The sequence below is a fragment of the Cricetulus griseus genome, chromosome 5 (genome assembly GCF_003668045.3).
Source record: "Cricetulus griseus strain 17A/GY chromosome 5, alternate assembly CriGri-PICRH-1.0, whole genome shotgun sequence".
NCBI classification, from domain to species: Eukaryota; Metazoa; Chordata; class Mammalia; order Rodentia; family Cricetidae; genus Cricetulus; species Cricetulus griseus.
Genome location: NC_048598.1, coordinates 60,754,848 through 60,775,613, shown reverse-complemented (window position 1 = coordinate 60,775,613; position 20,766 = coordinate 60,754,848). Strand labels below are relative to the sequence as shown.

At 40.7% G+C, this 20,766-nt stretch overlaps 1 protein-coding gene across 6 annotated transcripts in view; it reads right to left on the bottom strand.

Annotated features, from left to right (window-relative positions):
- The window catches only part of Zranb3 (zinc finger RANBP2-type containing 3), a 160,012-nt gene that overhangs the window by 94,171 nt on the left and 45,075 nt on the right, over window positions 1-20,766 (bottom strand). For 4 of the 6 annotated variants that reach the window (XM_035445406.1, XM_027417752.2, XM_035445407.1 and 1 more), the window contains one exon: window positions 11,639-11,657. The exons of the other annotated variants lie outside the window; for them this stretch is intronic. In XM_035445406.1, coding sequence (XP_035301297.1) covers window positions 11,639-11,657 — 19 coding nt within the window. The remainder of the gene's footprint in view (window positions 1-11,638; window positions 11,658-20,766) is intronic. 6 annotated transcript variants of the gene reach the window in all.

The window sequence follows — 20,766 nt, the reverse complement described above, 5'->3', positions numbered from 1 at the left end:
GGGAGGATGAGAGGGAGAGGGAACTGGGATTGATAATAAATATTATTAAACAATCAAGTAAAATAAGATTGTTTCTAATTTAAATAAAATCTGTAAAAAAAAATGTAGCTCAAAGCCTTTGGTTTTAACCAAATTTCAATTTGTTAGAGTGGAATCCTCCAGTGTTTCTTCACTTAAGACTAAATCCCTATTAAGAACTGAAGCTGACTCTATGGTTGTACAGATGTCTACAAAAGGATTAAATAGAATACATGAAGTTTAACAGTACATTTTATCAATGTTTTCAAAACAGTAAATCATCATTTAACTTGGAAGAATAACTCCAGGTTTTCTATTAAAATTAAAAAGAATAATTAAATAACAATGAGCTCAATATGGAATTTTAGTTTTAATTTGTTATGCTGTGATTGCTTTTATATAGCAACTTTTTTTTTAAAGATTTATTTATTTATTATGTATACAGTGTTCTGTCTGCATGTACGCAGGCCAGAAGAGGGCACCAAATCTCATTACAGATGGTTGTGAGCCACCATATGGTTGCTGGGAATCGAACTCAGGACCTCTGGAAGAACAACCAGTGCTCTTAACCACTGAGTCATCTCTCCAGCCCCTATATAGCAACGTTTAAACACAGACAATGCCAGCTACTGAGAACCTTTTGAATTTGGAAAGAATTCAAATTTTAGAGTTAAAAGCAGCTAGCACCTTTTTAGTGTGGAAATGGGGGAAGAGAGGTTGTTTTTAAACTGGATGTTCTATTTGTCCTGGAAGAGGCTCCCTGGGGAAACCACTTTAAGTAAGCAGGTTTAAAAATCTTAAGAGCCTTAAATTAAGGAAACCCACATAGGGAAATGTAAGACTTAACATCTATCTTTTTTCATTTATTTATTTATTTGTTTGTTTATTTATTTATTTGTTTTCAAGTGTGTAGCACTGGCTGTCTGATAACTTAGTCTGTAGACTAGACTGGCCTCGAACTCAGAGATCCTCCTGTCTCTGCCTCCTGAGTGCTGAGATTAAAGGCATGCACCCATCAGGCTATTATTTGTTGTTTTAAGGAGCATATGTTTTAGTAGAACTACGTCTTTGTGAGTTTCCTTTTGAATAATTAAATTACAATTGTCTTTCCTATTAGGAGTTTTGGGTGGCATATGTAAAAATCATATGGATTTTTTTCTTAATTTTTTAATTTTAATTAGAAAGATTATTTTACATGTCAATCCCAGGTCCCTCTCCCCCCCTCCCCTGGTCCCCCAAATAACACCCTACCTATCCCATACCCGTTCTGCTCCCCAAAGAGGGTGAGGCCTTCCTTAGGGGGTCTTCAGAGTCTGTCATATCCTTTGGGATAGGGCCTAGGCCCACCCCCTTGTGTCTAGGCTCAGGGAGTATCCCTCCATGTGGGATGGGCTCCCAGAGTCCATTCCTATGCTAGGGATAAGTACTGATCAACTACAAGGGGCCCCATTGATTTCTGAGGTCTCCTCACTGACACCTATATTCAGGGGGTCTGGATCAGTCCCATGCTGTTTTCCCAGCTATCAGTCTGGGAACCAAGAGCTCTCCCTTGTTCAGGTCAGCTGTTTCTATGGGTTTCATCAGCCTGGTATGGACCACTATGCTCATCTGTCCTCCTTCTGCCTCTGCAACAGTCTGCTAACCAGAAGCTCCTGGGGGATTCCCCATTGCCTAAATTCCCTTTTTTGCTTTTGACTAGCATTTCAGCCTTCTTGGGTCCCTAAATTCGTCCCAAAGTCTGCAGGAAGTAGCATGGGAATGAATACATCGCCCATTTTCCCTGGTTGAAATGCTAAATCAGAAGGAACTCTCTTGCATGGGGATGCAAATATCTCTCACTCCCTGATGGGGACGCTGGAGAGACAGAAATTCCATGATTGGAATCTCAAAAAAAAAAAAAAAAAATGGGGGAACGAAGGGACCAGCTCCCCATTTTGGCAGCCATAACAGGCGAAACACGTACTTGCCTGACCTTGTCTTGGTCACTAGAAGGTCAGATGCCTGCCCCTTTCGGGAGCTATAACAGTAACATGTGCTTGCCATGACCTTGCCTTGGTCACTAGGAGGGCAGATACCTGCCTCGTGGCAAGGAATCAATCAGAAGTTAGCTGGTGGCACTATGCTTTACGGCTCTGGGTGTGCTTTATGGACAGGTGCACAGCAATGACGCGCAGAGCATAGCAACCACCCCGGGAGGGCCTATGGGCCATAACAACCAGTTGACCAATCAATACAGAGCAAACCCTCCAAGCCTGGAGGCACACCAATCCTGAGCCTGTGCGTACCCCTAGATACTCCCCTTACGCTGCCCTATAAGATCTCTATGCAAACGCTTCGAGCCATCTTTCCTAGCCATCCACCATGGTGGATGGATGAAAGACCCAAGCTATCATGGGGTTAGCTTGCTAAACAACTATAATAAAGCCTCGTGCAGTTTACATCAAGCTTTCGACTCTGCCTGGTGATTGGGGTGACCATGGTCCTGGGCTGAGATCCTGGGGGCCTGAGCCTTCCGGGGGGTCTTTCAGAAGCAACCTAGATGCCCCTCAACTGAAGAATGGATAGAGTGGATAGAGAAAATGTGGTGCATTTACACAATGGAGTACTACTCAGTGGAAAAACAAAACAAGACAAACAAAACAAAACAAAACAAACAAAAACCAATGGAATCTTGAAATTCGTAGGCAAATGGATGGAACTAGAAGAAACCATTCTGAGCGAGGAAACCCAGTCACAAAAAGACAAACATGGTATGTACTCACTCATATGTGGATTTTAGACAGAGTAAAGGATTACCAGCCTACAATCCACACTACCAGAGAAGCTAGAAAATCACTGTTCTTAGAAGACCTGCAGGGGAGCACATCCACAAGAATACATTCAGGTCCCATCTCTTTTTCTCAATACTGAAGAGCCACTGAGGCCACACTTCAGGGACATCTACAAATACTGCACTGCTGGTTAGTTCACTCTTTGGCAGGGGCAGGAGTTCTCTTAAAGAGAACCCACTGATTAAAAAGGTCAAGGGTTGTGCAGAGTTAGCAGGAAGGAAAAATTAAAACACCTCTCTCTCTCTCTCTCTCTCTCTCTCTCTCTCTCTCTCTCTCTCTCTCTCTCTCTCTCTCTCTGTCCTTCCTCTTCCTCCAAAGGCACCACATTTGGGTTGATTAAAGGTCTCAAAGAGGCCTACAGTTTAAAGAATGGCTTTAGAGAAGCTCTGCTGGGCAGTGCAAAGCAGAGAGAAGGCAATAGAAAGGCCATTATTTTTTTTTAATAATCTATTTTTATGATCATTGGTGTTTTCCCTGCATGAATGACCGTGTGAGGGCATCAGATGCCCTGGAACTGGAGTCACAAACAGGTATGAACTGTCATGTGGGTACTGGGAATTGAACCGGGGTCCTTTGAAAGAGAAGCCAGTGCTCTTAACTATTGAATCATCTCTCCAGCTTCCTAGAAAGGGCATTTTAAAGGTCTGTGAGCAAAACTGTCTGAGGAGGAGTCACTTCTCAGAGTAGTCAGATGTTAGGCTTTTATAGGATGGCATTCCTAACTCAAGTTTCTAGAAAGCTCTTATTAGAGACCATTTAAAAATGGGATAAAAAAATAGGCATGGATAGACAAAGACAGACATGCATACATACATAACAGACAGAGGATAAAATTATTCTTGTCTTTTCAACTCGTCTGAAACTGTGAAATTCCTTCTAAATGAATGACTGGAAAGCACAAAGACACAGCTCTAGAAGACACTATGAGCTGTACTTAGAGGAAGGACAAGAGTACTGTTCTATCAGGAGTGGCCAAGAAGAAAGAACATTAAGCTATTTCAGACACTGATTAGAGAAAAAGTTTCCAAATTAAATCTTTCAAAAGTATTTTAAAAGTCAGTTAAATACTGATAAGGCAAGAAAAGCAGCATAGAATATAGAGATAAATTCTGCATGTAGGCATTGGTAAACACATTTTATGAGCATTGGTAAAAACATTTAGACTAGTAAGATACAGAATTCAGTAAAATGTTAAAAAAAATATCCTGACTGTTGGTGTTTAATGCCCCCCTCATCATGTGTTTGAGTGATTGGCCTATAAGTCACTATTAGGAGACATGGCCTTGATGGGGTAAGTGTGTCACTGTGGGGGAGGGCTTTGAGGGCTCAGATGCTCAGGCCCAGGCTCAGTGGCACACAGTTCTTTTCTTACTACTTGTGGATCAAGATGTAGAACTCTCAGCTCCTTCTCCAGCCCATGTCTGCCAGCATGCTGCCATGCTTTCGGCCATGATGATAATGGACTAAACCTCTGAAACTGTTAAGCCAGGACCAGTTAAATGTTCTACTTTATAATAGTGATCATGGTCATGATGTCTCTTCACAGTAATAAAAATCCTAACTAACACTGACCAAGAGTTCAAGAACTGTTCAACACAAGAAAATCCATTACTACAATGCATCAGATTAGTAGTGAAAAGGAAGAATGTTTGTGTGTGTGTGTGTGTGTGTGTGTGTGTGTGTGTGTGTGTGTGTGTTTATGTGTGTATGCCACAGTGTGTGGGTACTTTCAGGCTACAAGAGGGTGTCAAATCCCCCTAGAACAGTATTTCTCAACCTTTCCAAATGCTGTGATCCTTTAATATAGTTCCTCATGTTGTGGTGGCCCTCAACCATAAAATTATTTTGTTGCTACTTCATAACTGTAATTTTGATACTGTTATGAATTGTGTCTGATATATCTGATATGCAAACCCAAAGGGGAAGTGACCCACAGGTTGATAAACACTGCCCTGGAAGAGTTACGGTTATGAGCCACCTGATGTGAATGCTGGTAATCAAATTTGGGTCCTCTGGAAAAGGAGGACATGTGCTCTTAACAGCTATGCTGTCTCTCCAGCTCCTATATGGTAATCTTTAAATGCTGAACAGGCATCTAACAAAATTTAATTTTCATTCCTAAGATTTTAAAAAGTTCTTAAATTGCCAGGCAGTGGTGGCACATACTTTTAATCTCAGCACTTGGGAGGCAGAGGCAGAGGCAGGTGGATATCTATGAGTTCAAGGCCATCCTGATCTACAGAGCAAGTTCCAAGACAGCAAGACTACACAGAGAAACACAGTCTCAAAAAACCAAAACAAACCAAAAATCCTTTTAAATTATTAATTATTACTAAGAAGACAACCTATTCATATCAGGAAAAAGTATGTATCTTAACGAAAAATAGTAAGAACCCTAAAGGAAGACTTATATGAATGGTGATGAGATTGCATTTTGGGGATCAATAACGATTAAACAAAATAAAGTCTAGGAAACAAAGAGCAGACACTAAAAGCTTGCATTTGATTATTAACAACCATAGACCAGTTCAGCTAGAGATTGTTTAAAAGATCAAATGCACAGTACTATGAATAATCACAGTATGATGTTACATTCTTTTTGATGTGGCAACAGTATAATTAATTTGAACATAACATCAGAATTAGGAATAAAGTGTGTCATACTGAAATTCAGATCAGTCTTTTAAAATAATGTTTTTGCAGTTATATATAATGACACATACAATTATGGTGGAATGAAGTAAATAAAATTGAAAGGCATTTTTGCTTTCAAAACAAGCAGTCAAATGCAAGTTAGTCAAATGTTTAGAGAGACAAAATGTTTCCAAGACTGTTAGGAAGCCTGTAGTTGAACAAGTACTTGGACTCATCTGTCAATTTGTGTGTTGATACATAGCAATCAGTTGAGAGCCCAAAAAAGATCTTGAAATTTCAATTGGGAAAGTTTTGAAAATTTTGATTAAGAAATGTCAAAGACTCACTATGCAGATTCAGAACTAAGAACTGTTAAAAATATGAGACACATACACCCCAACACCACCAAAGTGAAAAAGGAGGCCTTGATTAAAGAAAAGGCATTTAAGGGTGGGAGAGATGGTTTAGTGGGTTATCTGATACTTTCTGGCCTCCATGGGGACTGGCACACACATGTGCATACCCTGACACACAGATACACAATTAAAAGTTTTCTTTGTTTTTTTAGTTATAGAAAAGAAAGGTAAGAATTAGCTGGGTATAGTAGCACAAGTCTTTAATCCCTGTACTTGAGAAGTAGAAGCAGTGAGTTCAAGGCCAGCCTGGTCTGCATAGTGAAATCCTGCCCATCCCTACCTCCCCCAAAATAAACAAAACAAAACAAACAAAAAGCAAAGCAAAAGAAAAACAGTAAAAATTGATGTGCTTAAACAGTTGCAAGCTACAAATGTAGCTTAGTTGGTTGAGTACTTGCCTAGCAGGCAGGAGGCCCTGAGTTCCATTCCCAGTATTTCATCAACTGGGTAAGGTGGTTCATGACAGTAATCCCAGTACTAATGACGCCTAACTACACGAGAGACCCTGTTACAAAGGGAACATTTGAGGGTGGATTACATAGGAGGTGTTAGAGGAGGCATGTGGCGGATGGACATGATCAAAACACACTGTATATACATCTATGAAATTCTCAAGAAAAAAATAAAATGTTTTAAACCCAGAAAGATGAAAGAGGCAAACAATAAGAAAATAAAATGCTACTTAAGGATACCCTTAGCAGCTGTAAAACTGTCACAACTGGCTAGAATGAAACCCCAGTGAGCTGGATGTATCTGTAAGAGCTAAAGTATAAAGGAAGCCAGGAAACCCAAGGCTCGAATTAGAAACGAGGGCTGTCAAAGAAGTCAGACTGTAAAATCAACTTCTTCATTCTAAGACAAGGTTATGAAATATTATAAACAGTAATTATTTGCCATTTAAATGACTAAGGCTGCAGAGTAAAACAAAAACTGGATACCAGTGGAAAAGAAAGAAAAGAAAAATTGCTCAGCTAAAAAAAAAAAAGAAAAATATGTGGGAAAAGTTGAATGCAATGGCACACACCTTTGATCCTAACACTCTGGAGGCAGAGGGAGGATCTCTGTGAGTCTAAGACCAGCTTGGTCTACACATCAAGTACCCTGTTTCAAAAAGACAAAACAAAGCAAACAAAAGGTATGGAGGAGATGGTTAATATTGCTTGCCAACTTGGAAGGGTGAAGAGCAAAGTAGGAAACTGACCTCTGAACATGTCTATAAGGAATTCTCTAGATTATTAATTGAAATGACAAGATCTACTCTAAATATGGGCAGCACCATCCTATGGCCTGGGGTCCCACACTGAATAAAAGGAGAAAGTAAACTGAACACGACACTCATCTCTCTCTGCCCTGACTGCAGATGCAATGTGGCCTGCAGCCTCAAGCTCCTGCAGTGGGCCTTCCCCACTACAAAGAACTGTATCTGCAAACGGTGAGCCCAAAACCACTCCTTCCCTAAGCTGCTTCACTCAGGTATTTTGTTGTAACCACAACATGTAACTAGCACAGCTCTTAGACACGTATCTCTGTGAGAGTAAAACAATCCAGAAAAGCTGTATTTGATTCTATTTGTATGACAGTTTAGAGAAGGAAAAATTATATAGTCATTAACTGATGGCAGAGGTTTGTGCACTGACACAAAGAATCGTGTAGGACACTGAAACTACAGTCTTATACTGTAATGAAGAGTACAGAGCATTAAGCACTGTTTAAAATCCACTGCTGAAAATTTAATAGCTCAAAAATTAAACCTGAATATGCACATATACTAAAAAAAAAATAATTGAGGTGGTCAGGAGATCCCAGAATGAACTGCAGAATACAATTTGTCCAGAAGAACCAAGGTCTCCTTCAAGCTTCTTTGTGCTCCAGGCACAAACAAACGTTCAGGCAAAACACTCACACACCAGCTGGGTGGTGGTGGTACACGACTTTAACCTCAGCACTGGGGAGGCAGAGGTAGGTGGATCTCTGTGAGTTCGACCAGCCTGGTCTACAAGAGCCTCCAAAGTCACAGAGAAACCCTGTCTTGAAAAACCTAAATAAATAAATAAATATTTTTTCCCAAAGTGTGAAACATCACTGAATGGCATTTCAGAAGAGTAGAGTGCTGGTCTGTGGAATATGGATATGAGTGGCACCTGCAAGCATACATACGAAAAGATCTATACCAAAAAACTGTTTTCTAGGTGCTAGGGAGATGGCTCAGGGGTTAACAGCGCTTGCTGCTCTTATAAAATCAAACCTATATTTGATTCCCAGCATCCACAATGAGAGGCTTGCGATCTATCACCTGTAACTCTAGTTCCAAGGGATCCAGTGCCCACTCCTGGCCTCTGCAGCCACTAGACACACATGCGCGCGCGCGCGAGCACACACACACACACACACACACACACACACACACACACACACACACACAGAGACACACACAGATGCATATTTATACAAGTAACTTAAAGTAAAAATACAGTATTTTTAAAAATGGAAAGACTTCTCAATGAAATGAGTATGTCAAAGGAACAGTATGAGTATGACTGGAAGTCTCTGATGGCCATGGTTGGTACAACCTGAACAACAAGATAAATAAAAGAACAACAGATTAAAACTCATCCTATAAAAGGAGTTAAGCATGAAGGTTTAGCCACATGGGTGCAAAGCTGCTCTAAGGCTTCCAGCTATTGATGAGTCAGTCATCATTACCAAAACAGACTCTTCAACAATCAAAAAGCAACTGGCCTTCAAACTATAAATTGCACTTTCTTCTCTAGCTTCCATGTCACCTTGAGTATGAGCAAAAGAGAAGTAGGATATAGAATGACAGGAAACCAGAGTTCATATAATTAACATATGTGTGTTCTTTCTACTTCAGAGCTTCCCCCCACCCCCAGACAGGGTTTCTCTGTATAGCCCCAGTTTTCCTGGAACTCACTTTGTGGACAGGCTAGTCTTGAACTCAGAGATCAACCTGCCTGTGCCTCCCAAGTCTAGCTACTTCAGAACGTTAAAAAAAAAATAGTTTATTTATTTATATTTTAAGTACATCAGTATGTCTATATGAGGGCATTGAATCACCTGGAACAGAGTTATAGACAGTTCTAAGCTGCCATGTAGGTGCTGGGAGTTGAACTCGGGTCCTCTGGAAGAGGATCCAGTGCTCTTAACCACTGGGCCATCTCTCCAGCCCTCTACTTCAGAACTTTTAACTGTAGTAATATTATATTTAAAAAGCATCATTTCTACTCACCACTACAGAGAATATTAGTGGCTCTAAAGTATGTTCTTAGATTATACATTCTACAAGCTTCTGTTTTGTTTTGTTTTGTTTTTTTTACAGAACTCATCTGTAAAGGTGAGGATTCTTTTTTCTTAATTAGCATTATCAGTTAGGATGTAACATCACAAATCTTATGAAGCCCAACAGATAGAAAAGAAATACTCTTCAAGAAATTGGGAAGATGCCTCAGAGGCTAAAGTGCTTATAGTACAAGCATGAGTACCCGAGTTCAGATCCACAGAAATTGTATACAAGCTGGGCAGACACTGGTCAGCCTGCCTGTAATCCTGGAGGCAGAGAAGGAAATCTCCAGGGCAAGCAGACCAGCTAATGTAGGTGAATCTGTGAGCTCCAGGTTCAGCAAGAGACCCTGTATCAATATATAAAGGGGCAAGCAATCTAGGGATATACCTGTTGTCAACTTCTGCCTCTATGTGAATGTATGTACATGTATGTGCAATGCTCCAAACACATATGAACATGCATATACACATTCCTGCATAACACACACACACACACACACACACACACACACGAAACAATAAGAAAAAGATTCATCTTTTAAAAGCTACAGAAAAGAAAGAAGCAATTACGACAAATTAAAATGGAGGTGTTCATTTTTAAAAAGTATTGTGGAATTATTAAATGGCTTCTTTAAAATTCATTATACTAGGGCTGGGGATGTTGGTGAATGGTAGAGCACTGGCCTAGCATGCATAAGTACCCAAGGTAAATAACCAGAACACACACACACACACACACACACACACACACACACCACACAGGGGGGGGGGAGAGAGAGGGGAGAGAGAGAGAGAGGGGGGAGAGAGAGAGACAGAGAGAGAGACAGAGAGGAGAGAGAGAGAGGAGAGAGAGAAAGACAGAGAGAAAGACAGAGACAGAAAGAGAGACAGAATACAAATAATCTCATTAAATAATTATGGTTTGGGGGGCTGAAGAAATGGCTCAGTGGTGTAGAGCACTGGCTGCTCTTCCAGCACCGTGGCAATTCATAACTGTCTGGAGACCTAATGCCATCTTCTGGCCTCCACAGGCACCAGGTACAAATTTGGTACAAACATACATTCAGAAAAATATTCAAATAAAAAAATAAAAATTTTCAAAAATGTTTGAAAGAAGACAAAACAGCTAGCATGAAAAGTGCTGTGAAACTGGAAATAAGAAAGAACAAAACATCTCATGTTAGGAAAAGACTACCAGGTTAAGAGTTCATAATTAATTCTGTAAACAGGCTAATATCCACTGAGAACACTGGAGAGTGGGGTAGTTGAGAAACTGACCAAATGTTTGTCTTACTCCATGGAAAACTTTCCATAGTATACATATGTGTGTGTGTGTGTATGTATGTATGTATGTATGTATGTATGTATGTATGTATGTATGTATATATGTATGTATGTTCAAATCTCTGTGCCATCAAAGTGAAGGCTAATCTGGTGGCTTGAGTGAGAAAGTCTTCCCATAGGGTCATATATGTGAACAACTGATTGTAGTGCTGTTTGGAAAGGTGATGCTAGAGGAAGTACAACACTAGGGCCAGCTTTGGGGTTTTTATAACCTAGCCTCACTTTCTGTTATCTATTTCCTGTGTGCAGATGAAATGGAATCAACCAACTAGCTTTCTGCTCCTACCACACCTCCACTACCTGTTACTATGTCTTTGCTGGGCCTGATAAACTTGACCCTTTGAAACTATAAGTCCAAATAGACCCCTGTGTCCTCTAAGTTGCCTCTGGTCATGATACTTTATCACAACAATGGGAAAGTTACTACTGCAGCCAAGGTCCAAAGCATACTGTAGCTGTGACCTCTTCCAAGGACTTTCTTGTGAAGACTTAGCATAGTGTTAACTTTATATTTTAGTGGACAAAACTGGTTCTATTTGAAAGTTTATACACAGCTGGGCGTTGGTGGTGCATGCCTTTAATCCCGAGGCAGGCCGATCTCTGTGAGTTCGAGACCAGCCTGGTCTACAAGCGCTAGTTCCAGGAAGCCTCCAAAGCCAAAGAGACACCCTGTCTCAACCCCCCCCCCAAAAAGACAGTTAATACACAACACATACAATTATATGTACTGCACATAGAAGTATTTAGGAGGAAATGGCTATTATACAAGTAAATTTATTTTTGTTTGTGTTTCCCCCACTACACAGATAGGTTTATGAGAAAACACAGGCAGATAAACAAACAAAAGAAGAGGAGGAGGAGGAGGAGGAGGAGGAGGAGGAGGTGGAGGAGGAGGAGGTGGAGAAGAAGAAGAAGAAGAAGAAGAAGAAGAAGAAGAAGAAGAGAAGAAGAAGAAGAAGAAGAAAAGAAGAAGAAGAAGAAGAAGAAGAAGAAGAAGAAGAAGAAGAAGAAGAAGAAGAAGAAGAAGAAGAAGAAGAAGAAGAAGAAGAAGAAGAAAGTAAACACTAGTTTTAGAAAAGACTGTAAGGTACTCACTTCATCAGCCACCATACACCTGGAAAAAAAGAAAAACACAATAACAAATTAATTTATGAATCATCAAAGGAAAGAATGCTCAGAGTTCTGATTAAATAACCTACCACAGAACACTTTACAGAGGCTAAAGGATTAAGCTAGAGAGGTGTCTGTAAGGGCATGAGAACACAGGCAGTGATGATTTCAACCCTATAGCTGCCAATGACATGGTCTATGTTGGAGGGTCAGTGCTTCAGATAAGTTATTACCACTGCTCACCATGCAGGGAACTGCAAAGACTTGCGAGGACCAAGCAAGATGGCAAGAGATTGTGAAGAATGCCTTCTGCCTCCATTCTTAAACTGTAAGTCTGACTGTTCCTATAGTTGAGAATGATTATTAAGGAACAGTGTGGTGGCACATGCCTTTAATTCCAGCACTCTGGAGGAAAGGCAAGTGGACCTCTGAGTTCAAGGGCAGCCTAGTCTACATAGTGTACTCCAAGACAGCCAGAGCTACATAGTGAGACTGTCTCAACTAATTAATTAATTAATTAAATGAACAAGAAATGAAGGACTTCATTTCTGTTTCTGTAATAAAGTGCCCTGGCAATTTTAGTACAGTCCACCAAACACAGAATCAAGGAGATAAGAACTCAAAACAGCCACATCTCATCTATAGGCAAGAGCAGAAAGGTATTAAAGTATGTATGCTTCCTACTCAGCTAGCTTCCTCTCACAGTCCAGGACACCAAACTAGGAGACAATGCTGCCCACTTTCAGGCTGGGTCCTCTCACATCAATGAAAGCAATACAACAAACACCCACAGTCAGGCCCACAGGCCAACCTGATCTAGACTCACAGAGACTCTCTCCAGGTGATTCTAGATGTATCTAGTTGATGAAACTAACTATTACACTGATTAGCAACCACATTTTGGCTGAAATCTGATATCTAATTTTATGTGCTACATCTAAGTATATGTGATATACTTAAGTCTATTGTCGAGGTGAATCTGATATCTATAATTTTGCTAACTTCTCTCTACTTTATTCTTGTGTGGGGGTTCCAGTCATGGAAGGTCTCATAAGTGATGTCATGAAGACTGGACAGTCTTATGATCCTTTGAAAGGAAGCAAAGTATTATTATTTTAAAAAAAATACTCTAGGGGCTGGAGAGATGCTTAGCTGTTAAGAGCACTAGCTGCTCTTGCAAAGACTGTGGTTCAGCTCGTAGCACCCACATGGTGGCTCACAAAAGACTGTAACATCAGTTCTAGGAGTCTGGCATCCCCTTCTGGCCTGCATGAGTTCCTGCACTCATATAAACTCAAGCAAGCACATATACGAAGGTATACAAATAATATTAAAAATGAACAAATAATTTTAAGATATTACTCTAAGCCAGGTATCATGGCACACATCTTTAATCCCAGCACTTGGGAGACAGCCTGGTCTACCTGGTAAATTCCTGGCAAGTCAGCATTAGTAGTGAGACCTTGTCTCAAAACAAAACAAACCCTCTCAACTAGATGTGTTGACTCATGTCTGTAAATCCAGCACTTGAGAGGTGGAAGCAAATAGGATAAGCTACACAGAGAATTCAAGGTCACCCTGTACACCATGATACCCTGTCTTTGTTTCTTTTTTTTTTCTTTTTTTTTTTTTTTTGAGACAGGGTTTCTCTGTACATCCCTGACTATCCTGGGACTTGCTTTGTAGACCAGGGTAGTCTCAAACTCAGATCTGCCTGCCTCTGCCTCCCAAGTGCTAGAATTAAAAGTGTGCACCACCAACAAAGACCAGCTGACAACCTATCTTAAAAATAAAAAATAAACCAGAAAAGATTATCCAAGACAAGAGAAGTACAGAAAGTTGTTAAGGACATCTGAAGAGAAGCAATGGTATGGATGAGGGATGGGGTGAAGGTGGAGAGTAGACGCTGCTGTGGGGGTGGTAGAGAGGGAGGTGAGGAGGGGTGGCTGAAGTAACGCACATTTTGAAAGTAGAGCCAGTAAAATTAGCTGATCAATTGGAATGTGGACTAGTAAAAATAGGTAAGAAAGACAGATCAAGAATAAATCAAGCTGATGTGGTAGACTTTGGGGAGCCCCTTTTGAGGGCCTTACCCTGCCTGGGGAGTGGAGGGGGGATGGCTAGGGGCAGGTGGGATGTTGGGGGAGAGAGGGAGAGGGAGAAGGGATTGACATGTGAAGCAAGCTTGTTCCTAATTTGAACTAATAATAATAATAAAAAAAGAATAAATCAAGTAATCAAATGTGAAAACTGGTGGTTGTGCCAAGCAGTACTAGAAACTGAATATTCAAGATAACCTGACTGTAGCTTATTCTTCTCTGTGCCCAACTTCAAGTTTCTTTTTTTAAAATAAAGATTTATTTATTAATTATGTATACAGTGTTCTGCTTGCATGTAGGCCTTCAGCCAGAAGAGGACTCTAGATCTCATTGTAGATGGTTGTGAGCCACCATGTGGTTGCTGAGAATTGAACATAGGTCCTCTAGAAGAGCAGTCGGTGCTCTTTTTGTTTCTTTGTTTTGTTGTTGTTTTTTAAATTAATTTATTTGTTACATTCCAATCCCAGTTCCTCTTTCTTCCTCTCCTCCTGCTGTCCCCACTCCCCACCCCCATCTCCATTCTGCTCCATGGAAATGGTAAGGTCTCCTCTAGGAAGTCTTCTAAGTCTGTCCCATCATCTTGTTAAGGCAGGAACAAGGCACCTCTCCACCACCCACACACACCCCTGTGTCTAGGCTGAGCAAGGTATCTCTCCTTATATAATGGGCTCCACTATTCAGTTTGTGCATTAGTGTTAGATCTGGAACCCATTGCCAGTGGCCTCATATATTGTCCCAGTCACACCATTGTCATCTATATTAAGGGAGTCTGGTTTGGTCTTATGAAGGTTCCCCATTTGTCAGATGGGAGCCAGTGATCTCTCACTAGCTAGGGTCAGTTGTTTCTGTGGGTTTCTCCACCTCTAAAAAGTTAAAAATTTGTGCACACACTCGGGCTAGTGGGTGAGATTTAGGCTATGGTCAGGGACCTTCAGAGAAAGCAGTAAGCTGCTAACTTTCAGATCACATGGCTGGAATAGCTGGGCTTTGAGGTATATCAAGACCTTCCCAGTAACATCAACTTAAATCCTTCTGAAAATGCAACATTTTTTCTAATAAGAGGAGAGATCTCCCCTGCTTTGGGAAGTAAGAGAATCTATGTAGATTAGAGAACATCAGCAACACAGCTAACTGCTCTTAAAACTTTAGCCACAAAGCATGTTTTGACCCCCTAGGAATTTTTTTGCATTGTTTTGCTTTATTGTTGTGTGTTTTGTTGTTTTGAGACAGGATCTTATAGAATAGCCTTGGCTAGTCTGGAACTATGTACCCCATCGTGGTCTCAAACTCATAGTGATTCTCCTGCCTCAGACTCCCAAGTATTGGAATTACAGGCATGACACTTGGCCAATTTCTGGAACTCTTACTATTAAAGATAGTTCAACAACCATACTTGATCCCCACCTAGCCATTATCAAAAAACAGCTGTCCATGAGAGAAGCCCCATATTCAAGTGAGGGGAGTAAGAGTGAAATCAACACATATCTAGAAGAAAAATGAAAGGTGTGGGGGAATCTGCATAAAGCTGTGAGACAAATAAAGAATTTTTTAATTACACGCATGCCTCTAAAAGCTTAAAAGCATGGTTTTCAAACCAAATAACATTCACTTTTTTTCAATAAAATATTTTATTATTGGACATCACTAAACACCAAAATTGGTGCTATACTCCAGGATCTTGTGTTGGCAACTTGGGTGAATCAGGTTTTACTCATCAGCCTGCTGCACTGTTTCTTTTTCAGAAACATAGATAACATCCAAATTTTTTCCAGCCTCCTATTTTTTAGCTGCTGTAGCTTGCTGAGTGAGTAAAAAACAGCTGAAATCAAAACAAGTTCAGTATCATTTCCTCTAAGTATCAACTCATCTTTCTGGGCTAATGCACTGAACAAGCAGTATCTGTTGTCATCCAAACCCCGTGGATCTATTTTTCACCCAGGAAACTTCAGATATCATGGAACTTCTGAATAACAATACTGATGGGAAAGTGAATGGACACAGAACCCCATCTTGTAGCAGAGCACACTGTAACACTCCCAATCATGTTCATGACTACAGGTAGTGCAAATCAGCAGTCGTTTCTATTTCCCAACATTTGTGAATCCAGAGACAGAACTTTTTCTTTCCCAGGAGCCTGAGTTCCACACTGAGCTGATTCAAGTCCACCAGGGCGCAGAAGAGTGGAGAATGAAGACAGCATCATCAAGATTAACTTAAGAGCACTTGCTGCTCTACCATGAGGACTGAAGTCAGACCACATCACCCACGTCAGACAGCTTACAAATACCTGTAACTCCAGCTCCAAGAGATCCCTTGCCTTCTCCCAGCATTCATGGGCACCCAGACTCACATACATGCTTTTTGTTTTTGAAGACTGACATATGAAAGAAGGCAGCTGAAATAAGGACTGGAGACCTTCCCCACGTGGGTACATGAGACAGAGAATGCACTAAAAGGCTATACCTATAAAACATAGGAGAGGGTAGATGCTATTTAAATGATCTGTAAAGGGTCATCCACATCACTGCACAGCATTTTTGAGCATATGCCTTTCCCTGACTCAATGTCCACATTCTCAGGAGTATCTGTGTCTGTTACCTTACCATGTGTCCTTGGTTTGATTCTTTGTCCTGGAACACAAGAACCTGGAAATCTCAGTGTGTGACCTCCAAGCTCAGGCCTGCAGTGATTAACACCTGCATGGGTGATGATGCAAGAAAGCTGAATATAGCAATCTTCTGCATTGGGAGCATTTGTGCTAGTTGAGGAGTCTTCTCTCCCCAGCTATTGTTACTTTTTATCTAACCTAGTAGGAAAAACACTGTAAATCCTGTAAGTTTCTCCTTAGATTTATTTACTTCTTGAGCTTTGTAAGTTTCCTTTACTTTTAAGAAGCCTCCGTTCAGGAGGGAATGTTTTCAAATTCAAAGGAAACAGCTACAAAAACAATCACCAAGTAAGCATCTTATTGACGTTATGAATGTGACATCGGGCAGGCACATATAAATGTGAATTGGGAATGGAAGAGTCAATTCAGAACAATGAAATAAATGATAAGATAAATACATGGTAAGATAAGAAAGCAGAAATGGATAGGATTCTCAAATATTGTTTGTAAAAACAGGGGATGGGAGGTGGCCTGGTGCTTAGCCAGAACCTTAAGAAACATTAGGAAAACCTTGGGAAAAAAGAAATATAAAGGAGAAGAAAGATCTTGGTTTAAAGTCATTTACCACAGACTAAATGTGTTTGCAAGGTCAAATGCTACAAAGAGGCTGCATAGGATACGAGATGAAAACTGTCACACTCATTAACGGGAACCTTGTAAGCCTGATTCAAAAGTGGCTAAAGGAGACAGTGGATAGTGGAAAATAGAACCAACAGCTGTAGTCAGAAAGGAATTTTGGTACAAAGAAAAGATTTAAAATGGACTAGCAGACACTTAAACCAGGAAGCTCACTTGAGCCCAGTGGTTCAAGACCAGCTAAGGCAACACTGCAGGAGGAAATGACTGATCACCTCATATATACATGCCCAGCAATCAAGACTCACCTGAATCTATATAACACCCCCCAACATGGCAGCCTCTCCATCCTCAGATAACTAATCTGCCTGTCAAAGGAAGATGACATTGTTCAGACACACCCTGCCTCCAGAAGGGAACTAGCTCATGCTCACACATGACTAATACCTCTGGGAGGAAACTCATTCTGGCCTTGAAGGTACTCACAACTCCTGCCTGCCAGATCGATCACATTTGCTTTAATTGGCAACCTGTTCTGTAACTCATTCTTCAGAAGCCTGTTCTTGGTTGGCATCTTGAGGACCACTGAGAACTCAGAGCTGTACCACCTCCTACAATCACTCTCAATTGGTGTCTTAGGGTTCAAATGCTATGAAGAGACAGGGTGACCACAGCATCTCTTATAAAAGAATGCATTTGATTGAGGTTTGCTCACAGTTTCAGAGGATTAGTCTATTATTATGTGAAGGAGCATGGTGGTATGCAGGTAGACATGGTGCTGGAGAAGTAGCTGAGAGTTTTACATCCAAAACCCCCGGCATCACAGAGAGAGAAAAAGGGGGGGCTTTTGAAAGCTCAATGCCCACCCCCATTGACACACTTTCTCCAACAAGGCCACACCCCCTATTTCTTCTCAAGTAGTGCCACTCTCAGATGACTAAGCAATCAAATAGAAGAGCCTATGGGGGCCACTCTTATTCAAACCACCACAATTGGCATCCTGACGTGAACGAGAGTTTGGGGCCTCTCTGTTTCTGTCCTATTTGACACCCACATGTGGTGAAAAAGGTTCTTCTCTTTTGTTCACCTTTTACCCACTTCATCCTCAGAGGAGGGTCAAGACAAGAACCAACATGACAGCGCCTGACAGCAGCATATCAGACAAGGAAAATACAGCTGTAGTAGGTAGTTTTCTATTGTGAGACAAAATATCCAACTAAAATCACTCAGGGGAAGTGGGGTTTATCTTGGCTCACAGTTTTAGGGTACAGTCTATAATGGCAGGAAAGTCATAGAGGCAAGAGCATGAGGCAGATATACACAGTGAATAACCCCCCCCCCAAAAAAAGACACTTTGCATTTCACTGAGCTATTTCCAAAGCCTGAGGCTCCTCACACTCATCATCTACTTGAAGTATCACTTACAGTATCACTCGAACACTTACAGTGTTCGAGGTAGCCATACCTTAGGGTGCTCACATTCAGTGTTGGCTATTTTTTAATTGAATTCAGATACAGATAAGAAACAGAAAAGAGAATAGTATTATACTTTCTGAGAATCATTTTATATACTATACAGTTTTCTTTTTTTATTTTTGGTTTTTCAAGACAGGGTTTCTCTGTGTAGCTTTGGAGCCTATCCTGGCACTTGCTCTGGAGACCAGGCTGGCCTGGAACTCACAGAGATCCGCCTGCCTCTGCCTCCCGAGTGCTAGGATTAAAGGTGTGTGCCACCAACGCCTGGCTACTATACAGTTTTCTATTCAAAGACACATTTAACTGAATGATTTATATCCAACTTGAAGCTTTTCAATATCTTGACATAAGTTTTCTATCATCACCATATCTCTTTTCAATAAATTACATCTATACAAAGAAAACATCTTGACTTTGCAAGAGAATACTATAATTCCACAAAAGATTCTGGAGGGGCACAGACACAAAACAGGCACTCTTCCTCTGTGGGGATCCTAAGTACTCTGAGCTTGCTACCTGAGAAAAGGATGTGCTTAATCAGTTATCATATAAACTTGAGCCTCAGTAATAGACTATCGTTGCAGGGAAAATTTTGGTCTTGTACGCACTCATATAAAATCATTCTAGTTAGGTGGTGGTGGCACACACCTTTAATCCCAGAACTTGAGAAGCAGAGGCAGGTGGATCTCCGTGAGTTCGAGGCCAGCCTGGTATACAGAGTGAGTTCCAGGGCAGCCAAGACTGCTTCACAGAGAAACCCTGTCTCCAAAAAAACCCAAAAACCAAACCAACCCAAAACAAAAATTATTCCAATAGTAGGAATAAATTCTATTGTGTGTGTGGGTGTGTGGGTGTGAATGTATGCACGCATATACCTATGCTCATGTACATTTGTGTTCTTAAAGTATTTTATCTATTCTAACATAGTAACATAGCTGTTATATAAGAGGTAAGACTTTCACCCCTTCAAGGCCAAGTGAAAATTTTTGGAAGGGTTGGAAAGAATGTGAGAGCAAAAGGAAGGGAAAACTCCCATGAAACTCTGTCTTCTGGACATGGAATGGCCACTGTACTTGTTAACTCATAGCAGATGTGGCTTGACACTGTAGTTATCCCATGACTCTTCCAAATTCTTGTGTAGCTTTCTAGAAATATTATCTACACATTTAAGTTATTAAATATCACAAAGAGCCTATCAGCTATGTCTTTCCTAATTTAGTATAAAATCTGAAATATATAAAATACAAAAAATAGCCGGGTGGTGGTGGCACACGCCTTTAACACCAGCACTTGGGAGGCAGAGGCAGGCAGATCTCTATGAGTTCAAGACCAGGTTGGTCTACAAGAGCTAGTTCCAGGACAGCCTCCAAAGCCACAGAGAAACCCTGCCCTGAAACCCTCCCAAAAAAACAAACAAACAAACAAACAAACAAAAACCCATAAAACAGTATCACAGCATCATGAAAACTAAGATAAAGAAAACTTTGATTGAAATTAAAAAATGATCCCTGTTTGCCGTTGCTTTGGCAAACAGAAATATGCTCTGTCCCTCCATCTTCAGATGCTCTGAACTTGGCGTCTTTGAAGTCTTGGATAGAAAGAAGCACCACTTCTTGGGAATGTGTGCATGAACTTGGGCATCCCTTTGTTCTCCATGGAGCTCTTGTTTCAGCTTCTTCCTCTTCCCACCCTCACTGGTGTTCAGTCTTTACACATTTAAAAACCTGTCTGGGGTCTGGGAGATGGTTCAGTGGGTAGTGCTTATTATGCACGCCTGAGGATATAACTGTGAATCTTCAGACCTACATAAAGCTAGTCAGGGTAGCACTAATCTGCAATCCCATTAGTCCTACAGAGGGGTGGGAGGCAGAGACAGGACACCGCTAACCACAGAAGTGTGCAAGCCAGACAGCCTGGCACATACGTGGTGAACAACAAAGAGACGATGTCCCAAACAAGGTCTAAGTGAGGATGGACACCTAAGGCTGTCTTCTGATTGTCACATTCGTGTCTTTACACACACATACACATATGCTGTTTGGGAGCATCTTAGCCTAGATACTCTGAAGTAATCACAACACAGAATGGATTATTTAACAAAAAACATGAATAATTATGTTAAAAAATTCATGAAGAATTAATTGAACAATTGAGTCTGAGATTCTTAGTCTTTTCTCAGAAATTTCTATATTGAAAACTATGAAATCTAGTGTTTATTTTGCTTGAATAGCAAATTAGTTGTTGTATTTCTGAAAAAGCTCAAAGAATACTTTATTTTCAAGCTTAGGATTATA